Source organism: Frieseomelitta varia, unplaced genomic scaffold (genome assembly GCF_011392965.1).
Source record: "Frieseomelitta varia isolate USP_RPSP 00005682 unplaced genomic scaffold, Fvar_1.2 scaffold_567, whole genome shotgun sequence".
Classification (NCBI taxonomy): domain Eukaryota; kingdom Metazoa; phylum Arthropoda; class Insecta; order Hymenoptera; family Apidae; genus Frieseomelitta; species Frieseomelitta varia.
This window is the reverse complement of record NW_025110331.1, coordinates 353,252-370,715: the sequence shown is the minus strand read 5'-3', so window position 1 is coordinate 370,715 and position 17,464 is coordinate 353,252. Positions and strand designations below refer to the sequence as shown.

Below are 17,464 nucleotides of genomic sequence, written 5' to 3'. Positions count from 1 at the left end.
TAACATCCGACAAAACTGTAATTTACGAAGTGTAACTGTAACTCGCTGATTTATTAAAATTATTAGGTGGTGCAAATTGGTCCACATTACTCTAATGCATTTCTAATTGATCGTTCATTTTCTAATTTCAGAATCTTTCAAAAGTTTCCTTGACAAAATTGTCCTGGCAAAGCACGTACGTGCGTATGTATATAATATGTGAATTAATGATGCAGGATCGTTCTTCAAATAAGTATAGTTCGAAAAAAATCTTGAACGAACAATCAGTGGGGATACATCTAATAGAACAGATACTAATAGACCATATAAGCTGGGCTTTAACTCAGCATCCAGTCAGTCAGACAGTATCCGTGAATACGCATATCCAAGGCCTACATACGTACATGGTACGTTCCTTTCACTTTCTGCACGTATATCCATCAAGAGTGAGATCTTTTTCTCTTACGGTGTAATATCTAACATCAGCAACTTTTTAATCGGACACCATCTTAAAAATTTGTCATTTTTCTTTTATCTTGCGTATACTATACTAGTGAGTAATTTTGTTTTTAGATTTTTTTTTTAGTATTATTTAAATTTTTGACATCGACATTAAATTGGGTGGTAGTATTAAATTCTAGATACATAAATAAATGTTAGCTTTATCGAATATATCTTTCGTAATATAAATACGTATAATTTGCAACAAAGTATCCAAAGTATCCAAAATCATAGATATATATTTTTTGAAACTTGTTCGCTCGATTTGTTTTTAATTAACACTTCATTTTAGAACAGACTGAATTCATAAATAAGAAGCTAGTAATAAATCGATGAGAATTTGATGTTGAAGCTAAATTTTAAAAATTTATTAAATCTTAGATATCTAATAATTATATTATAAATATATTATGTTATATTATTATATTATAATATAATAATTATATTATAATATCATTATAATTTTTATTTCAGATCGTTCATCATGAATCGAATGATCATAATTCTCCTTGGAATTGTAGTTGCAACCATTGCAGAGGTATGTCGATTCGCGACAAATATCAAGGAAAACTATCTTAATTTACAGTTTCATGAATTGCATTATTATGATTATTCAATATTATAAAATTCATATTCTACAGCAAAAAACTGCACATGTCCATTTGGTACCAAACAATATTAAAACGAGAAATGTAACGGGAGAACTGACCCTGATTCAAAACAAGGATAACTCCATTCAAATTACTGGACAAGTACATGGACTTACAGAAGGATTACACGGTATTCATGTACACGAAAAAGGAGACCTACGAGATGGTTGTATGTCTACTGGTCCACATTTCAATCCTGAAAATGTAAATTATTATTTAACAATAATGCCACGTTAAGATCTTCGATCAACTAATTCGTCTAATCCGTCCAATGAATCTTTAAATCTTACTTTTAGGTTACCCACGGTGGACAAGACAGCCCGGTGAGACACGTTGGCGATTTAGGTAACATAGAAGCAAACAAAAACGGAGATGCTGACGTAAATATTAAAGATTTTATTATTTCCTTTACTGGAAAGAATAATATCATAGGACGTGCGATTGTCGTTCATTCCGGTGAAGATGATTTAGGAAAAGGAAATACTACTCTTTCTGCGAGCACTGGAAACTCGGGAGATCGTTGGGCTTGTGGTATTATTGAAGCTGAATAGCTTTCTAATTCATTCTTGTTCTGCTTGCATAGTATATCTAATTTTTTTTTTTTAATTAAACATTATTATCGATTACCGGATTGATACTTCCAGTAGTTTCTCAGTGTACCAGTGTAGTATCAAAAAGTGTACAACTGAAAATAAAAATAATAATAAACTAGTAATAAACTTATTTTTATTACATTACAAAACATCAATCGGAGCGTTCTGTCCTATGCTTCCCCGCGTTAACGTTACGAAAAGTGCATGAATCTAAAACATCAATATAGTATTTGAAATTACACCTTTTTTTTCTGTATTTACATACATCTGAACGCAGATGATATAAAGTGCGATATATGTATATACCAGTTCGCGAGAACTTCAAGACATTAATTACCGTTCAACGCATTGCATACTATACTTTTGCGAATACTTTTAAAATGCTATGTTTAGTTGGTATATGATTAAAATTTCATATACGTCAAAAAATTACTGTTGCAACGAAACATTTGGCGACAATGTACATCTGCGATGTTCATCTTTCGTTCTAATGTACGTAGTATCTACACTTTCGATGATACGTTACGAGTTCATAGTATTGTTAAAAGATATTTTTTATTAGTTTTAAATCACTAATACGAGTTATATTGGTCCTAGGTTACTTATTGTGTAAACAACGAATGAATCGTAACATATGTAACTATCTGATTTACAATTGTGTACCTTCTTAACCTTATTCGCATTCACAGTTTACAATACTTTTGTGTGTTTATCAGCCGCTCGAGCGCGCGTTTACACATTTAGGTTATCTCGATAAATGTGTTGTTATAAGTTTCAAACGTTGCAATTTACATTGAAATTTCTTAAAAATTTTTATGAGATTGAGAATCTCAAACAACTTTTTATTTATTTTAACATATTACATTGCTTGTAAAGTTCGAATTTGAAGCAAAAATTTATTTTTATGAAATTCAAAGAACAAAATTTAATAGAAACGAGAGAACGAGAGTGTAAATATCAATTATGAAAAACACTGTGGACGAATTTCTCAAACACTCTAATAGTATTAATCGCAAACGAAATTAACGTAATCATACTTACTAGCATATATATTTTTGTATAAATATAAAAAGAAAAAAAAAAAATGAATCTGAGATAATGCGGTTTGAGGGAATCATTAATGTGTCGACAACTTCTTGTAAAAGTCTTGAAATCTTGATCGATGTTCAATATCTTGCGCTTTTTACCATTCGAAGTGAATGTTACCGTTTTATATATGTACGCAATTTGTAGTGTTGCCGATTCGACACGAGATATGATTACCGGATATCTCGTCTGGTGTCAATGTACATTACATCAATGATGTAATTAAATGTCCATAAATTGATATTTACATTATTGACATTTACAATTATCTTTCTTTTATAATTATTCATTTTATAATTATCCAGCTAAAAATATTCTTAATGCTATAGTTACCGATATAAATTCAAACATCACACCTGGGTCTTCTGCATTAAAAGTTCGTAAACTTCCACGTCTAAGTCAAAGAATTTGAGATAAAGTAAGATTATGGCAAAAATGGATTTATCGTTATTAAGAAGTAAATTTCGTGGTTCGATGCTTGGTGTTTTAATTGGTGATTGCACTGGTAGTCCTTATGATAACGGTGATCAGCTGACAAGCGGCATGAAATTAGTTTTGCAAAAATCATTTGATAAATTGGAGGGGCCACCATTCAAAGGTAAAAAAAGAAAAAGAAACACATCGTCTAAAAATAAGATGTAGAAATAACTGTACCTTGCTCGGTGATTTTGATATAGATAATTTTTTTTTATTTTTTTATTCTATAGCACCTGTCATGCAGTTTACAGATGACTCTGCTATGACGAACTCATTGGCCAAATCTCTGATTGATCAGAAGGAATTAGATGTTGTCGATGTTGCAAAGAAATTTGTTAAATGTTACTATCAAGAACCTAATCGAGGCTATGGTATGGGTGTTATAACGGTATGATGTTGAGTTTATTATTATTATAATTTCGTAATTTTGACACAAAAATTGACCCAAATTCTTTTAAAGGTATTCCAAAAATTACGAGGTAACAAATTTACAGACATTTCAAGTCCAGCCAAAGAACAATTTAATGGACAAGGCTCATGGGGAAATGGCGGTGCGATGAGAGTTGCGCCTGCTGCGTTGTTTTCTTATGAAAACTATGATAAACTTTTAGATACAGTTAGGAATGTGACTCAGATTACTCATACTCATAAAGTTGGAATAGATGGGGCTATTTTACAAGTAACTATATTTGTAATATTTTCTCTAAATTTGCAGAGCAACTTTTTTTTTTTAATCTCATTCTCAGCTTTCTATTCTTTTTCATAGGCAACAGCAATTTATCAAAGTCTTCGTTTAGATCCAAATGAAGAGTTAAACGTAATAAATTTTATTGATGATTTGATTTGTAAAATGAATCAAATAGAAAAAGATGAAGAAGGGTATGTATATTTTGTGATATGAGTGATATAGCAATTTCAAAAATCATTATTTGCTTAAAATGGTGGCATTTCATAGATTAGGTTTATCAGAACCACAACCGTACAAAGTACAATTATGTATAGTAAAATCACTGATATCTGAAAACGATGAGGGCCTGCGCGATGAAAAAGTAATACAAAAGTTAGGAAATAGCGTTGCAGCTTTGTATTCGGTGCCTACTGCGATATTTTGTTTCCTAAGAGCACAAAAACCAATCACAGGTATACAAACGGACAATCCCTTCAGAAGAGCTGTTCAATATGCTGTAAGTACAATTAATATTACTTGTATTAATAATTTTCTTATTACAGTCGAAAGATATTTATGTAAACATATAAAAATTATTTTTCAGATCAGTTTAGGTGGTGATACGGACACTATTGGTAGTATGACTGGGGCCATAGCTGGCGCATTTTACGGAGAAGAGAAAATTAACAGTAATCTTTTACAGCACTGCGAAGCCTCGGAAGAATTTCGAATTTTAGGAGATAGATTGTTTGAATTGTCGGTAGCGCGATAAAAGTTTTCCTATTGCGCACAAAATCAAATTTAACAACTGTTTTATTTGTTAATAAGAAGTAGAAATGTAATTATCGTTAAGCCATTGTTATACTATTCGATTATTGCTAAATTATTCATGAAATATTTTTACGACAGATGTATAACATCTTGCTAAATATCCATAGGTACTATCGATTTGTACATTTATCAAATAAATGATCTGTACAATTTCAAATAGCTTTAATTATCCTTGGAATTACAAAAAAATAATTTTATCAAAAGTGATTTTGCGAGAAATAGATTGCAAAAATGTAACTTTTACCAAATTATATTGCATAAAAGAAATTTGACATTTCCATCAGCTGATAGGATTCAATATGGCCGCTTAGAAAGCACGTTGTCGGAGAGAGACGCCTACTTACAAATGATTATGTGTGTCGAGTGTGAGTTAGAAAGAGATTACAAAGAAAAATAGTGAAAGTTTTAAAAATATCGAATTTTATAATGGCTGGTAGTGAAGAAGTATTGGAAGGGTTTCTTTGTCCAATATGTGTGACAGATTTTAAAGCACCTATACAATTAACGAAACATTTCGAGGATTTCCATAACGATGATCCAGAAATTTTAAAGTCGCTTAAAGGTAAAAAATAAAATAAACCTGACTATTAAACTTAGAGTGTTGATACGTTATAAAGATTTGAGGCATATATTTCGTACGAACGTACATACATGTATTTTAGAAATGTAAATGTGTCAATAATAAATACTTATCGTTTTATCTTTTTAGATCTTTTTGGTAAGGCCAAGAAGAAGATATTAAAACAAGATGAAATATCATATTCTTTCGCAAATAGCATACCATCAACTACTAGACTACAACGTAGCCCAGAATCTAATTGGGAACCTCAAGAAATAGGTATTGATTCGTGTTAAGAAGTTTAATGTTTGACAAACTTATAGTTCAATTTGAAAAAAAAAAAAAAAAACAATCACGCATCCAGTAACGCTGTATACGTAAAAATTATCTTTTTTACTTGTAGAATTATAAATGTATCGTAATGAAAAAGAAAGTGTTACGTAATTTATATCATGTATCAATGATTTTCAGGTATGATGAGATCGCATACAAAGTACTTTAAAGAAATAAGAAATATGAGATTAGAGCGATACTCTACGGAAACAAATAAACTTCTGATAAGGCTAGATAAATTATTAAACAATTTACCGACTGATCCAGTTGATAGAAAAGGTAGAGCGCAAGTAATTTTGTTTATTTCATAATGAAAATCGAATTAATATTTTTCTTTATTTTTTATAATAGTCCATGAGCGCACTATTGTACCATGGATAGACGATAAAGATGTAAAATTGTGTCCTATTTGTGCAAAAAGTTTTCATGTTGCAAGGAGAAAACATCACTGCCGACTTTGTGGAGCTGTTATGTGTCACAATTGTACGATATTTCTGTCGTTACAAGATGCAAGTTGGTAGTTTCAAATTTATTAAAAAAAATCTCTGAAAAAAAAATTTTTTATAGAAATTGAATTGTTTGTTTCTAGAGAAAATGACAAGTCCTGTATCTGTACAAGATGATTCAGCAGTATCTCCAACTTCCGAACGACCAATTTCGGAACGTATAGTACGTGCGGGTATTGGTCTTACAAAATTGGCAAGATCACCATCCAGTGGTAGTTTAAATAGCGTACTGTCCTTGGTCAATGATTCAACAGGTAGCGAGCAACATTTCAGAATTTGTACGCACTGCGCGAATCTGCTCGATGCAAGAGAAAAACAAAAGGCAAAGCATTTTGATAAACCGATAGTGTGTCAATTTTACGAAAAGATGAGAGCGTATATGAAAGAAGCTTCGCAACACGTGAAAATGTACAACAAAATGTGGGAATCTTTAAAGTACGTGATACAATTATTGTAGAATGAACATTTGTAACGTTGTAATATTTGCGTAGAATTTCACATTGTTCCTAGTACAAAATTACTTGTATGAAGCTAAATATGTTTTTCAGTGAGGGAGAATCTACGTATAATTTAGAAGATGCTCAAGCTTTAAGAATTAAGATCGCAAAGTTAGGCGAGAATATAGATTTAATTAGTAAAAGAATTTCAGTACTCGGGACGAGATGCGTAGAGAATCCACCACAGGATCAAGAACTTCGATTACATCATATGGTTAGAGTGTCTGCAATGATCTTTTTAAAAGAAGAATTATTAAGCGTACAAGCTTTACCTTCGGAAGAGAGATATGCGGAATTACAAAAAGAACGACAAAGACGCATAGAAGCTAGAATTGCGTATGAAAGACAATTGGAAGAGGAACAGAGAGAAAGGTCGAAAGAGCAACGTAGAAAGGAAACGTGGAATCTCGAAATTCGACCTATTATGAAAGAGAATCAGGTGATAATAATTTATTAAATAAATGAAAGAAAGAAAAAAAATTGAAAGATTTCTATTTTTAACTTAACACTATCGATATTGTATTCAAATAGCCAAACGTGGTACTGGATCAGTCGCAAGGTTGGGGTCCTTCTAGCGTTGCTCCTATAATGCCTTCTTCTATGGACCCTATAATTGAGCAAATGAGTAATCTTCGAGCCTACATTAAGCAAGCTAGAGCAGATTGCAGGTATGACGAAGTTGCAACGTTAGAAAGCAATCTTAAAGAGCTTCAAAGCGTCTATTTCACGATGAAACAGAGTAACAATAGCGATGGATAAACTACAGACATGCATATTTGCATTTTTTGACACATTTGCTAGGTAATTTTGTTTTTCTTATTTGACTTTGATCAAGACTTAATTAAGTCTTCTCATTGTATTGAAAGTTACACGTATCACTGTATCCATTTCATGTATTATTGCACAATGTGATGTACCTTTAAAGTTCCTTTATATTCGTAAATTTAATTATAGATATCATAATAATATTCGTAATATATACATTTAAAAACATTTACTAAATTATTATTGTATATATTAATATTGAAAAGTGTATGTATATGATTTTTAATATAATATTTATATAAAGATTAAATATATAAAGAAAGAAAAAGGTATATTTTTTATGAAATAAATTTATATATAATTTATAATATTTATTTTCATACACCGTAGATTTTAAATAATAAACCTGCATGTGTATTTGTCCATAGTGTAACATAATATCCGTACGCTTTCATAAAAAATTAATTTACTTATATCAAAATATGACTTTCTTTTTATAAATATGTTTTCTTGTAAAAATACGTATCCGTATATGGTGCTCGATATTTTGAAATCACAAACGGAAAAAGTATAGCTATTAAATCCAATTAAAACTTATATTATTCGTTATATTCTAATACTGTAATCGGTAATTCTGTCGAACTCACTGCATTTTGTGCTATATTTGCGTAATTTTCGGGGCCACAACTATTATTCGAATCAAATACATTATTTACACGAAATTCAACAATACATTGAGGTAATTCGGTAGAAGTTATTTCGTTTCGATTCCTATTGGATAAATTGTTCGGTTTACAATTGGATAAATCGTTAATTTTATAATTCGACATTTCATTTGACGAAGTCGTGTTATTGTTCAAGAAAAGAGGAAGTTCTTCTGATGGTACTTCTCGATTAAATTTTGTTTGTTCGACAGATTGTTCAAACTCGTTTAAAAAGACAGGCAATTCGTCGGACGACATTTCCTGTTGATCAAATATTTGTTTTTGTTTTCTGGGTTTTTCTGCGTTTCCTTTGCTATTGAGTTTCATCAGATCTGAAATTTGTGCATTTGATGTCTCCTTGTCATTTTGTAATTGCTCTTTATTGTGTTCCCCTTCTGAAGAAATCAATTTTGTTGATTGCATATTTCTTTCAAAAGAACTATTATTCGTTGCATTAGGATTAATTGTTTCATTGTCAACAACTTGGGAAGCTAATCCAAATATCAAAGATTCATTGTAATTAAGGTTCTCAAGTTTCTCATTGTCTTTTAATGATACTCTGTTTATTTCTTCCGAAATATCTACAGGTGCTGCTGGTCCAAATTGTGGCCGTTTTGGCAGTTCTTCTGAAAGAAAATAATAATTTGTCCAAGTTACCGTAATTATACAAAAATATTTTGTTTACTGTACCATTTAGTAGTTCTCCAGCCACATAATCAGCAGCTCTAAATAACTGAGCCTTTATTAAAAGGTTTAATAAGAAACGCAATGTTGGTCTCTTTTTACCCATTGTTCCCCATTCTGACAAAAATATTTCTACTGCATTTCCCTGTTGTTGAGCAGCCTGTTCGATCATACTGTGAAGATTCAAGATAATAAATAAAAAACTTGGTTTATTTTTTGTCATGTGTAATACAGAAGTACAGAATTTAAGTATTTCAAGCTATACCTAATATGTTCAATGTTAAATTTTGGAAGATCAGAATCATCATCCTTTGGTATGATTGCCATTAATTTTTTCCAGGAATCCTGTATACATAATATTTGAGCCAGTTTATACAATTCTGCTGGTTTTAATTTTCGTAACTCTCTATCCAAGTAAACTGTACTTTCCGACATATTGCTAAGTTCTTTGATTGGTAATTTTAAAATGTAAATAAACAATTTGGACGGAAAAATATAAATATATTTACACTTATACAATGAAACCAGGAAAATACTTTTTAACGATATGTTAATGAATTAACCTCAATTCTCAATTTTCAATTTTCACATGTATGTATATTTTCTCTCATGAAAGATCCAATGTCAAATGTCCAATTTTATTTTTTACATCATTTTTATCGCAATTTACATGAAAAATTATCAAATTACTTTGTGTTTGCATGTAATCATTATTACCCGCGAAAATTAAATTACTCTTGATATGTGCTATACATACGTGCATGCATGTAAAATATAAACTCTGCAAGAAATAATATAGGGAAGCATATATTAAATACAAAACAGAAGATCTGTTATTGAAATATTTTATTTTCACATTTCGTAAAATAAAATTCGTACATGTAATTTTACAATCTTTGTTGAACATACCAATTGTTTATACACATGGTTTACGCTATGTCATCAATTGCTTAGTCACATATGCATGCTGCATTGAAACATGAAAAATATAAAATAAATACAACATAGTTTTGTCAAAAACTAATCCATAATTTTAAAATGGAGTCTAATAAATTCAAAAAAATTGTTATTGGCTGATTTACTGCCAAACATTCAAATCGTTTTAAGAAATTTGCTAAATTATTGTCTACGTATAGAGGAAAAAGTCAACAAATTTTTTTTAAACGATCTGTCCATTTCAAACATTACATTTGCATTATACATATTATGAATCTATTGATGCTCATTACATCAGTCTTGTAGTGTACAATTCATTAAAGTTAATTATACACAAGTATCATTATTTTAATGATTTTTGGAGTATATGTAATGTATGCATGTAGGTAGGTAGGTAGGTAGGTAGGTAGGTAGGTGGGTAGACGTGTATTAACGTTTTCTCCCTTCTATGTTGAACAATATCTGAAACAAGTCGTGAATGAGTTTATAATTTATCGTTTACGTTTCATTTGGCGATATCAAAAAGAAAGAAAGGAAGAAAAAAAAAAGAAGAGAAATATTGTACGTACTAATAATAAATTTACAAGCGACCCGATATATCTCTAGCGTTTTCTTTGCCATTAGCAATTCGGGATCCAAATTGAAAAGCTCTCTTAGGAAAATTAGCAGTATTTCGGAAGCCAAGTTTATATGCCACTAAACGCAAAAGTAACTTGTCTCCTAAGCCTGATGGCATTTTATCTGTTGGACAACATCTACAAACAATTGAATGATATAATTTTGTTTTATTTCTTATTCTTCTTTGCATGTTCATTTTATTAATTTACCTTTCCCAAGGTTTTAATCTTTGAACATATTCTATTACGTTTTCATCCAAGTATGGCAGTCTAGATTGTCTTCCATGATCCGACACAATACGATCGTCACGGCCTAAATTTCTTTCAGAAATTCTAGCTATTTCAAAGTTCAATTCCTGCGTTAAAGCATCCCAACCTTTGTGTCTTAATATCGTTCTGTGTCTCATGTATCCACCGAATAATTCATCTGCACCCATGCCTAAGAGAAGTAATCTACACGGGGATTCGTAGATATTCGCGCTTGAATGAATTGTGCCTTTTGCTCGACTTGCAAACCACACAGCACAACCTAAGCTTTCATCTAATATAGTGCATAGCGGATGTAATAAATTACAAATTCGTGATGAACGATATTTTTGTAATTCTGCTTGACTGATATTTACCTAGAACGATTGATATAAATGAACTATTGGAATATCTTTCATAGAATCAAAAGATAATTCAAAATATATATTTTAACGTACTTCTACAAAATTCCATTTCCGTTTCGGGCAAATCTTTGAGAGTTCTAGAAACGTTTGCTTCCCAGTTTTTCTATCAGGAACGTCATATTGGTCGTCTGTACTTTCTTTTTCATTATTTTCGTTGGATTTGTTGGATTTACTACATGCATTAACTGATTTTTCAAACGCTACATTTATCAAGTCGATAGGTTCATATTGCGATACGTATTTATCGGCAATTAGGGTTAAAATAGCAGAATCTAAGCCGCCAGAAAATAATATACCTATTTTTGAATGATCACATGCGACATCTTTCTTACTTAGAACTAATTTGATGCATGTTTTACAAAATCTAGGCTGTTTCTTTATTCTAACTTCTACAGCTTTGTAAAGAAGTTGCAATAAATGATCCACTCTTTCAAGGATATCTGTATCTTCTAACAAATATCCTAACGTTTTATAAGAATTTTCCAAGTAAGGGCTATTTTCCATATAATCCAAGTCCTTGATATTAGGATGTAAATGTAAACTTGTTGATGCGTCTGATTTTAATATGGTTTTTTTAATATCAATATCCACACCCAAATGTGTTTCTAATGATTCGATGATATCAGTGAAATGCAAATCTGGCTCCTTCCATGGATAACACGCAAGATTCACTCTTGAATTATCTAAATTCGTAACAAAAATTCCAATTGCAGGAATTTCTATGATTTTATTTACTTCTTTACTGGCAACGGACGTTAACGTTAAAGTATTTTCATCGGTGTTTACTTTTAAAAGTAAACTGTGTCTGCCAACAATATCTCTGCCAAAATACAGAAGATTGGTAGATTTTTGAAAATATATAAAACTATAAGGGCCTTGAATTTCTTGAAACACTGACAATACATTTAAAGATGATTGTAGAGCAGATGATAGCACATTGGTATCACAAGCATTGTCTTGAGCCTGATACAAATGATACAATTGTTCAATAACTTTTTAATATATTAAAGAGTTACTGTACAATTTATATATGTGCATAATATATACAACATTTACCAAATTTCCAGAAAATATATCACCATTCCAAAGAAGAATATTACCAGCAGAATCTATGGCAGGTTGTTCACATAAATCTAAACCTTGCATCCATAATACAGCAGCAACAAAGTGTCCAAACCAGATTGGAGTTAAATTTTCAAATTTTTCAATCACTCTGTCAGGACCACGAGCAATTACTAAATTTTTGCAGGCTTCCCACTAAAAGGATGCAAAAAACAATATTACAACTTATCAATAACAAATGTAATCATACCATATATTTAATAATAGTACCTCGCGTGAAATTTGTATACTATCTTTTTTATGGTTTTGTGAAATGCTACAGAATATTCCACACATGTTGATACATCAACATGAAAGTAATTCTTTATATATAACTACTTTATAGATGAATGATCTATAAAATTGTCAACTCCATTTTGTGTAAACTTCTTCCTGATTTAGGAGATACATATTTTCATTTTAATTTTGTAGAGCTTATCGCATAAAAGACAAGGACAATGTAAACACGTGAGAAATATCATTCATGTCTTTCCTTGTTTTCAAGGTTTCACAAAAAACATGTATAAATAGGTTAACACTTTTACAACAGAGAATGCTCAGATAAATCAACTACTGCGTTCGAAATTGTACGAAATTATATTTGAAAACATAATTTGCATCGTATTATACCATCTTTTTTTTCGTATGGAACAACTTCTGTTCCATTTTTTTGACAACTTTAATTCTTCGATACCTATACCTAAGATACCTATTCTACTTGTTTCCTGTTAAACGGTATACACTGTATAACATATACAACACGCATAAGGTAAGGTATTTTTGATTAAAAAATTTCTTTCTTAATCTGATATTTATTCAGAAATATTTAAAATTGTCAAAGACATAAAAAAAAAAAAATAGAACAATAGAACAATAGAATTTAATTTAAATGTGTTTCATTGTTCTATATAGGTATTCGCCACCATGTTGTTAAAAATGATAATCTTAAAGCATTGACGATTAATCAAAGTCCACAAATGGAACCGTTGAACCGTGTTATGCAGTCGTGCAGTGTTTAAAGTGAAATTTGTCCCTTCATATTTTATTCAGTCGTTATTAGCAAACTCGAACGTAGTCCAATCGTTACAACGGTATTCATACTTATGATAGTCCCTCGATCTGCGTACATAGCATTTGCAATATGATCAATACTGGGTTTGTATCACAAATGTTTTTTTACGCTAAACTCAATTGTACATTAAGTTGTAAATTTTATTATACATTATATTTGAGGAGAAAATATACATGTTGCATTGTTAGCTTAATTTATTACAGTTTATATATTTTTGTACAATAGATGTACATTTTCATATATACAAATATAATGAATATAAATGTATGTTCTTAATGACTGTTAATTTTACATAACATTATATAAACTTTGTGTTTAAATATTTGATATAGAAAGCTTGCTGGATATACGATCTTTATTACTGGCGCGTCAAGAGGAATTGGGAAGAGTATTGCCTTGAAAGCAGCAAAAGATGGGGCAAATATTGTCATTGCAGCTAAGACTGCAGAACCACATCCAAAATTACCAGGCACTATATATACTGCTGCTGAAGAAAGTAATTATAAGAACAATAAAAAATATCAAACGATAGTTAATTGATTAATTATTCCACATTTTAACGTACAACACTTTCTTTGTTGAAGAAATTTGTTTGTTTCAGTCGAGCAAGCAGGTGGAAAAGCATTGCCTTGTATTGTTGATGTAAGAAACGAAACACAAGTAGTTTCTGCAGTAGAGAATGCCGTCAAAAAATTTGGTGGTATTGATATTGTTATTAATAATGCAAGTGCAATTTCTTTAACAGGCACAGAATCTACGGACATGAAAAAGTATGATCTTATGAATAATATTAACACTAGGGGAACATTTTTAGTGTAAGTATAAAAATTCGCTATGAATTATGCGTATAAACGTAAATCACAAATGACAGCACTGTGGTGTCCATTTTAAGGTCTAAGACATGCTTACCTTACTTAAAAAAAAGCAAAAATCCTCACATAGTGAACATCAGTCCTCCATTAAGTATGAAACCAGTATGGTTCAAAAATCATGTTGCATATACAATAGCTAAATATGGAATGTCAATGTGCGCTCTCGGCATGGCTGAGGAATTTAAGAATAGTGGCATTGCTGTAAATACTGTATGGCCAAGGACAGGTAAATTATTTATTTTTTTGTTTCGTTATTTTTCTATTCCCATGTTTATTGCTATATCTAACGATAAGTATATCTTTATTTCAGCTATTTATACTGCCGCGGTTGCAATGTTATCCGGTGCTGAATCGAGCAATTATAGCCGTAAACCCGAAATAATGGGAGACGCTGTGTACGCTTTGATTTGTAAAGATAGTAAATCTGTTACTGGACAGTTTTTAATTGACGAGGAAATATTACGAAACGAAGGAATTACGGATTTCACAGATTACGCGTGCAATCCAGGTACATCGAATTTTAATATAATATTTTTATAGTATAGTAAAAGATTACTGCAGAAATATAAATATTTGTTTCCTTTTCCTTAGAAAATAAAGGTAATTTGATGCTGGATTTCTTCGTGGATGAAAATATAAAGACAGGTTCGCAAGATTATACGTTACATAAAGCGACGCAAAAAGATTTACAGGGTGCTAACAAATCAGACGAAAAAATTGCACAAATATTTGAAGTTATTCGAGCAAACTTGAATAGTGATCTTGTTAACAAAACAGGGGCCATATTTCAATTCAACGTTAAAGGTATAAGACATAAATAAGAGATAAAATACAATCTTTCTAGAACCATATGGATTAATATAAAGTTAATAGGTAACGAAGCTGGTACATGGTTTTTGGATCTCAAAACTGGTCAAGGTTCGGCAGGTAGAGGAGAACCTAGTCAATCACCAGATGCTACACTGACGATGGATTCTGATAATTTTTTTGCCATGTTTTCTGGTAATTAAAATGTGTCTACGTAATAAGCAGGTTAAATCTGAAATAACGTAAGATGATTTACATTTATTCAGGAAAATTGAAACCAACCTCGGCGTTTGTACTGGGTAAATTGCGAATTAGCGGAGATCTTCAGAAAGCAATGAAACTGGAAAAATTGATGAATCTTTTAAAGTCTAAACTTTAAGAATTAAATATGATAGAGATAAAAATATTTTTACATTAAATGTATTGTTGCGGATTTTTTAAAGTTTACTGTTAAGTATAAATGCTAATAATTTTTATAGCAAGCCTTTGAAAATTATCGTAATATATATTTTTATATATTCTCTTGTAACATATTTTGTAATAATAAATAATCAGGAAATCGTACAATTTGATATTTTTCTTAGAGACATTCTATACAAATAAACAGTACTTTGTTCCTATAGCTTTTACTCCTTCGTAAGTTCCAAAGAAGATAAATCCTCCAACTGTTATCCACGTTACTCTGGGACCCACACCAGCGAAAAGTCTACAAAGTTTTGTAATTGTAAAAACGAATCAACGACAAGTTTAAAGAATTATTCGTTACAAGTCAAATTACAAGACTTACCCACGTAAACCTTTATCTCTATATACGTCTTTTAACACGTATAGCACTTTTAATTTTGAAGCACTCTCGTTTCTATGTGAAAGCATTATTCTTGTCTTCGTAACGTCTAGTGGCGTGGTAAGAGTAGCAGAAATACTACCTAAACAATGGAATTAATTGTATCTCGAGCAATGGTAGCAGAAATACTACTTGAATATGGTATTAATTACATATCAAGCAAAACTTTAACAAATTATTAAAACTTTGAACCTGCAATTGCTCCACATATTGCACTTTCTATTGGAAGAGTCTCTCTATCAACATGCGATTTCCAAACTTTCTTAAAATATTCCCAAATTGGAAATTGTATCAAACTAAAAGGCATGTCTCTTAGCACAGTGCTCCAATAACCATAATATAATATTCTAAAATTAATATCTTGTCTATCCAGTATTGAAACTTGCTTCCTTTGTTTTACTGCTTCTACAGGTACTCTTATTAAACAGGCTACCTTTGTTCAAATTGCATAATGTACGATTAGAATTTAATTTTTGATTGCAATTTCATTAATTCCTTTTTTCTCCAAAATTTACCATTTCTGCTAGAGATGCCGAGCACATATGAAGCAAAGAATGATATTTCTCAGGTACTTTACATTGCGTTCTACTTTTGATATCTTCATACGTTAAGAAAAATAGTGATGCTAAAGTATCGTAAAGGTTTAATTTATATGTAGATGTGTGTATTTTTAAATTTATATGACTTCATACTGTAGTATGTTTTTACCACTAGGTGCAGATCCAATAATAACAGGAAGAATTCCTTTATAAAGATTAGAAAATCCTCCTGATTTTACAAATCCCTGCTTAGATTGCAAACGTGTTTTTAATGTGTCTAGTGGATGTAGTATCACGTCGACAGACGTACCAGCCAATCCTCCTGCCTATTTAAACAATATTATAAAGAATAAAATCTAAATTTTTAAAATACTAATTAAGCTAAAAAGTAATTTGGCCAGTAGATAACACTCAATTGTTGTTACAATTTATTATATTTGGAAATTCATTTTTTTTTATCGCGAAAATCTTCTATAAACATCTCAAATTTAAATACTTGTAAATAAATATATTGTTACTTACTATTAATGACATAACAAGAGCAAATTGTTTGTCTGGTGTTTCTAAACATTTATGTGCTGTCATTTGATATATTAAAAATTTTATTACTGATTTAAACTAGGAGACACGTTTATAAGAGTTTAACCTAGACGAGTACAAAACACAATACAGTTCTTGATTAAAAATTTATCCAACATTATCGTTGGAATAATATTTTTGTGTCATTTGTTGTTTTTACTGTAAAATTATGCAATAAATATTATTTTCGTGGAATTGTTTAATTAAAATGTAATTGTGTTTGTAATCTACTTATTCTCTGATACGTGTACCAACATCTCGAGTATCGTGTGTGATTTAGAATTTAGTTCGATCTATGATAAGAAAATGTAAATTGAATTTTAAACGATAACAAGTTCACGTTTAAATGTATTTCAAAGTCATTCCATCGGAAAACAAATACATATATTTTAATATTTAGTACAAAGTCACGATTAATTCGATTCGAACATTTTAACAAACGAGTAACAAACGAGTAACTTGTAATATTTTTATATTGTGCAAATAAAAATGCATAATATATCTTTTTTGAATAAAGACATTTTATGTACATATTTTATACATTTCATATATTTTTTAATATATTTTTGAAAATCTGAGAATGAATTCGTTTGA

At 30.4% G+C, this 17,464-nt stretch overlaps 7 protein-coding genes across 14 annotated transcripts; 4 read left to right on the top strand and 3 right to left on the bottom strand.

The window, feature by feature from the left end:
• Nucleotides 1-296: 296 nt before the first annotated feature.
• On the top strand, nucleotides 297-1,853 carry LOC122534014 (superoxide dismutase [Cu-Zn], chloroplastic-like). Of its 3 annotated transcripts, none has more exons than XM_043664265.1 (4): nucleotides 297-386; nucleotides 955-1,018; nucleotides 1,122-1,334; nucleotides 1,427-1,853. In XM_043664265.1, the coding sequence occupies exons 2-4, from the start codon at nucleotides 965-967 to the stop codon at nucleotides 1,679-1,681; spliced, it is 522 nt and encodes a 173-aa protein (XP_043520200.1). In that variant the 5' UTR covers nucleotides 297-386; nucleotides 955-964; the 3' UTR covers nucleotides 1,682-1,853. The 3 variants fall into 3 exon arrangements, with proteins under 3 accessions (XP_043520200.1, XP_043520202.1, XP_043520203.1); XM_043664267.1 differs by having other exon boundaries at nucleotides 324-532; XM_043664268.1 differs by lacking the exon at nucleotides 297-386 and adding an exon at nucleotides 402-425.
• An 85-nt stretch (nucleotides 1,854-1,938) lies between these two features.
• LOC122534012 (ADP-ribose glycohydrolase ARH3-like) lies at nucleotides 1,939-4,941 on the top strand. 4 transcript variants are annotated; one of them, XM_043664263.1, is made up of 7 exons: nucleotides 1,939-2,215; nucleotides 3,139-3,407; nucleotides 3,517-3,674; nucleotides 3,747-3,965; nucleotides 4,053-4,165; nucleotides 4,242-4,470; nucleotides 4,558-4,941. In XM_043664263.1, exons 2-7 carry the CDS (start codon nucleotides 3,236-3,238, stop codon nucleotides 4,723-4,725), a joined length of 1,059 nt encoding a protein of 352 aa, XP_043520198.1. In that variant the 5' UTR covers nucleotides 1,939-2,215; nucleotides 3,139-3,235; the 3' UTR covers nucleotides 4,726-4,941. The 4 variants fall into 4 exon arrangements, with proteins under 4 accessions (XP_043520198.1, XP_043520199.1, XP_043520196.1 ...); XM_043664264.1 differs by having other exon boundaries at nucleotides 1,939-2,359; XM_043664261.1 differs by having other exon boundaries at nucleotides 1,939-2,467.
• Nucleotides 4,942-5,037: 96 nt separating this feature from the next.
• Nucleotides 5,038-7,668, top strand: LOC122534011 (rabenosyn-5). The gene is made up of 7 exons (XM_043664259.1): nucleotides 5,038-5,346; nucleotides 5,494-5,622; nucleotides 5,815-5,955; nucleotides 6,028-6,189; nucleotides 6,266-6,617; nucleotides 6,731-7,118; nucleotides 7,211-7,668. Exons 1-7 carry the CDS (start codon nucleotides 5,211-5,213, stop codon nucleotides 7,436-7,438), a joined length of 1,536 nt encoding a protein of 511 aa, XP_043520194.1. The 5' UTR covers nucleotides 5,038-5,210; the 3' UTR covers nucleotides 7,439-7,668.
• Nucleotides 7,669-7,800: 132 nt separating this feature from the next.
• Nucleotides 7,801-9,580, bottom strand: LOC122534034 (putative uncharacterized protein DDB_G0289263). 3 transcript variants are annotated; one of them, XM_043664300.1, is made up of 3 exons: nucleotides 9,098-9,580; nucleotides 8,839-9,005; nucleotides 7,801-8,777 (listed from the first exon to the last, which is right to left on the bottom strand). In XM_043664300.1, the coding sequence occupies exons 1-3, from the start codon at nucleotides 9,265-9,267 to the stop codon at nucleotides 8,044-8,046; spliced, it is 1,071 nt and encodes a 356-aa protein (XP_043520235.1). In that variant the 5' UTR covers nucleotides 9,268-9,580; the 3' UTR covers nucleotides 7,801-8,043. The 3 variants fall into 3 exon arrangements, with proteins under 3 accessions (XP_043520235.1, XP_043520237.1, XP_043520236.1); XM_043664302.1 differs by having other exon boundaries at nucleotides 7,801-8,771; XM_043664301.1 differs by having other exon boundaries at nucleotides 7,801-8,774; nucleotides 9,098-9,576.
• An 83-nt stretch (nucleotides 9,581-9,663) lies between these two features.
• Nucleotides 9,664-12,528, bottom strand: LOC122534031 (asparagine synthetase domain-containing protein 1). Its single transcript, XM_043664296.1, has 6 exons — nucleotides 12,389-12,528; nucleotides 12,113-12,313; nucleotides 11,090-12,019; nucleotides 10,596-11,008; nucleotides 10,338-10,523; nucleotides 9,664-10,230 (listed from the first exon to the last, which is right to left on the bottom strand). Exons 1-5 carry the CDS (start codon nucleotides 12,452-12,454, stop codon nucleotides 10,349-10,351), a joined length of 1,785 nt encoding a protein of 594 aa, XP_043520231.1. The 5' UTR covers nucleotides 12,455-12,528; the 3' UTR covers nucleotides 9,664-10,230; nucleotides 10,338-10,348.
• A 310-nt stretch (nucleotides 12,529-12,838) lies between these two features.
• On the top strand, nucleotides 12,839-15,467 carry LOC122534033 (hydroxysteroid dehydrogenase-like protein 2). The gene is made up of 9 exons (XM_043664299.1): nucleotides 12,839-12,926; nucleotides 13,070-13,312; nucleotides 13,562-13,725; nucleotides 13,831-14,044; nucleotides 14,122-14,327; nucleotides 14,412-14,609; nucleotides 14,693-14,905; nucleotides 14,975-15,103; nucleotides 15,175-15,467. The coding sequence occupies exons 2-9, from the start codon at nucleotides 13,299-13,301 to the stop codon at nucleotides 15,285-15,287; spliced, it is 1,251 nt and encodes a 416-aa protein (XP_043520234.1). The 5' UTR covers nucleotides 12,839-12,926; nucleotides 13,070-13,298; the 3' UTR covers nucleotides 15,288-15,467.
• LOC122534035 (S-adenosylmethionine mitochondrial carrier protein-like) lies at nucleotides 15,408-17,220 on the bottom strand. The gene is made up of 6 exons (XM_043664303.1): nucleotides 16,814-17,220; nucleotides 16,461-16,617; nucleotides 16,268-16,377; nucleotides 15,945-16,185; nucleotides 15,696-15,834; nucleotides 15,408-15,614 (listed from the first exon to the last, which is right to left on the bottom strand). Exons 1-6 carry the CDS (start codon nucleotides 16,874-16,876, stop codon nucleotides 15,500-15,502), a joined length of 825 nt encoding a protein of 274 aa, XP_043520238.1. The 5' UTR covers nucleotides 16,877-17,220; the 3' UTR covers nucleotides 15,408-15,499.
• Between the last annotated feature and the right edge of the window lie 244 nt (nucleotides 17,221-17,464).

Coding starts and splice junctions, on each gene's coding strand:
- LOC122534033 (XM_043664299.1), top strand. Junction 13,726..13,830: donor ATATACTGCTGCTGAAGAAA/GTAATTATAAGA, acceptor TGTTTGTTTCAG/TCGAGCAAGCAGGTGGAAAA. Junction 14,906..14,974: donor ATTTCAATTCAACGTTAAAG/GTATAAGACATA, acceptor TAAAGTTAATAG/GTAACGAAGCTGGTACATGG.
- LOC122534034 (XM_043664300.1), bottom strand. CDS start 9,267: ATGTCGGAAAGTACAGTTTACTTGGATAGAGAGTTACGAAAATTAAAA. Junction 9,006..9,097: donor TTTAACATTGAACATATTAG/GTATAGCTTGAA, acceptor GAATCTTCACAG/TATGATCGAACAGGCTGCTC. Junction 8,778..8,838: donor GGCTGGAGAACTACTAAATG/GTACAGTAAACA, acceptor ATTATTTTCTTT/CAGAAGAACTGCCAAAACGG.
- LOC122534012 (XM_043664263.1), top strand. CDS start 3,236: ATGGCAAAAATGGATTTATCGTTATTAAGAAGTAAATTTCGTGGTTCG. Junction 3,966..4,052: donor TAGATGGGGCTATTTTACAA/GTAACTATATTT, acceptor TCTTTTTCATAG/GCAACAGCAATTTATCAAAG. Junction 4,166..4,241: donor ATAGAAAAAGATGAAGAAGG/GTATGTATATTT, acceptor GGCATTTCATAG/ATTAGGTTTATCAGAACCAC.
- LOC122534014 (XM_043664265.1), top strand. CDS start 965: ATGAATCGAATGATCATAATTCTCCTTGGAATTGTAGTTGCAACCATT. Junction 1,019..1,121: donor TAGTTGCAACCATTGCAGAG/GTATGTCGATTC, acceptor CATATTCTACAG/CAAAAAACTGCACATGTCCA. Junction 1,335..1,426: donor CACATTTCAATCCTGAAAAT/GTAAATTATTAT, acceptor TCTTACTTTTAG/GTTACCCACGGTGGACAAGA.
- LOC122534035 (XM_043664303.1), bottom strand. CDS start 16,876: ATGACAGCACATAAATGTTTAGAAACACCAGACAAACAATTTGCTCTT. Junction 16,618..16,813: donor CTCTTGTTATGTCATTAATA/GTAAGTAACAAT, acceptor TTGTTTAAATAG/GCAGGAGGATTGGCTGGTAC. Junction 16,378..16,460: donor TATTGGATCTGCACCTAGTG/GTAAAAACATAC, acceptor ACGATACTTTAG/CATCACTATTTTTCTTAACG.
- LOC122534011 (XM_043664259.1), top strand. CDS start 5,211: ATGGCTGGTAGTGAAGAAGTATTGGAAGGGTTTCTTTGTCCAATATGT. Junction 6,190..6,265: donor TCTGTCGTTACAAGATGCAA/GTTGGTAGTTTC, acceptor GTTTGTTTCTAG/AGAAAATGACAAGTCCTGTA. Junction 6,618..6,730: donor AAAATGTGGGAATCTTTAAA/GTACGTGATACA, acceptor TATGTTTTTCAG/TGAGGGAGAATCTACGTATA.
- LOC122534031 (XM_043664296.1), bottom strand. CDS start 12,454: ATGTGTGGAATATTCTGTAGCATTTCACAAAACCATAAAAAAGATAGT. Junction 12,020..12,112: donor ATATATTTTCTGGAAATTTG/GTAAATGTTGTA, acceptor CATTTGTATCAG/GCTCAAGACAATGCTTGTGA. Junction 11,009..11,089: donor GGAAATGGAATTTTGTAGAA/GTACGTTAAAAT, acceptor CAATCGTTCTAG/GTAAATATCAGTCAAGCAGA.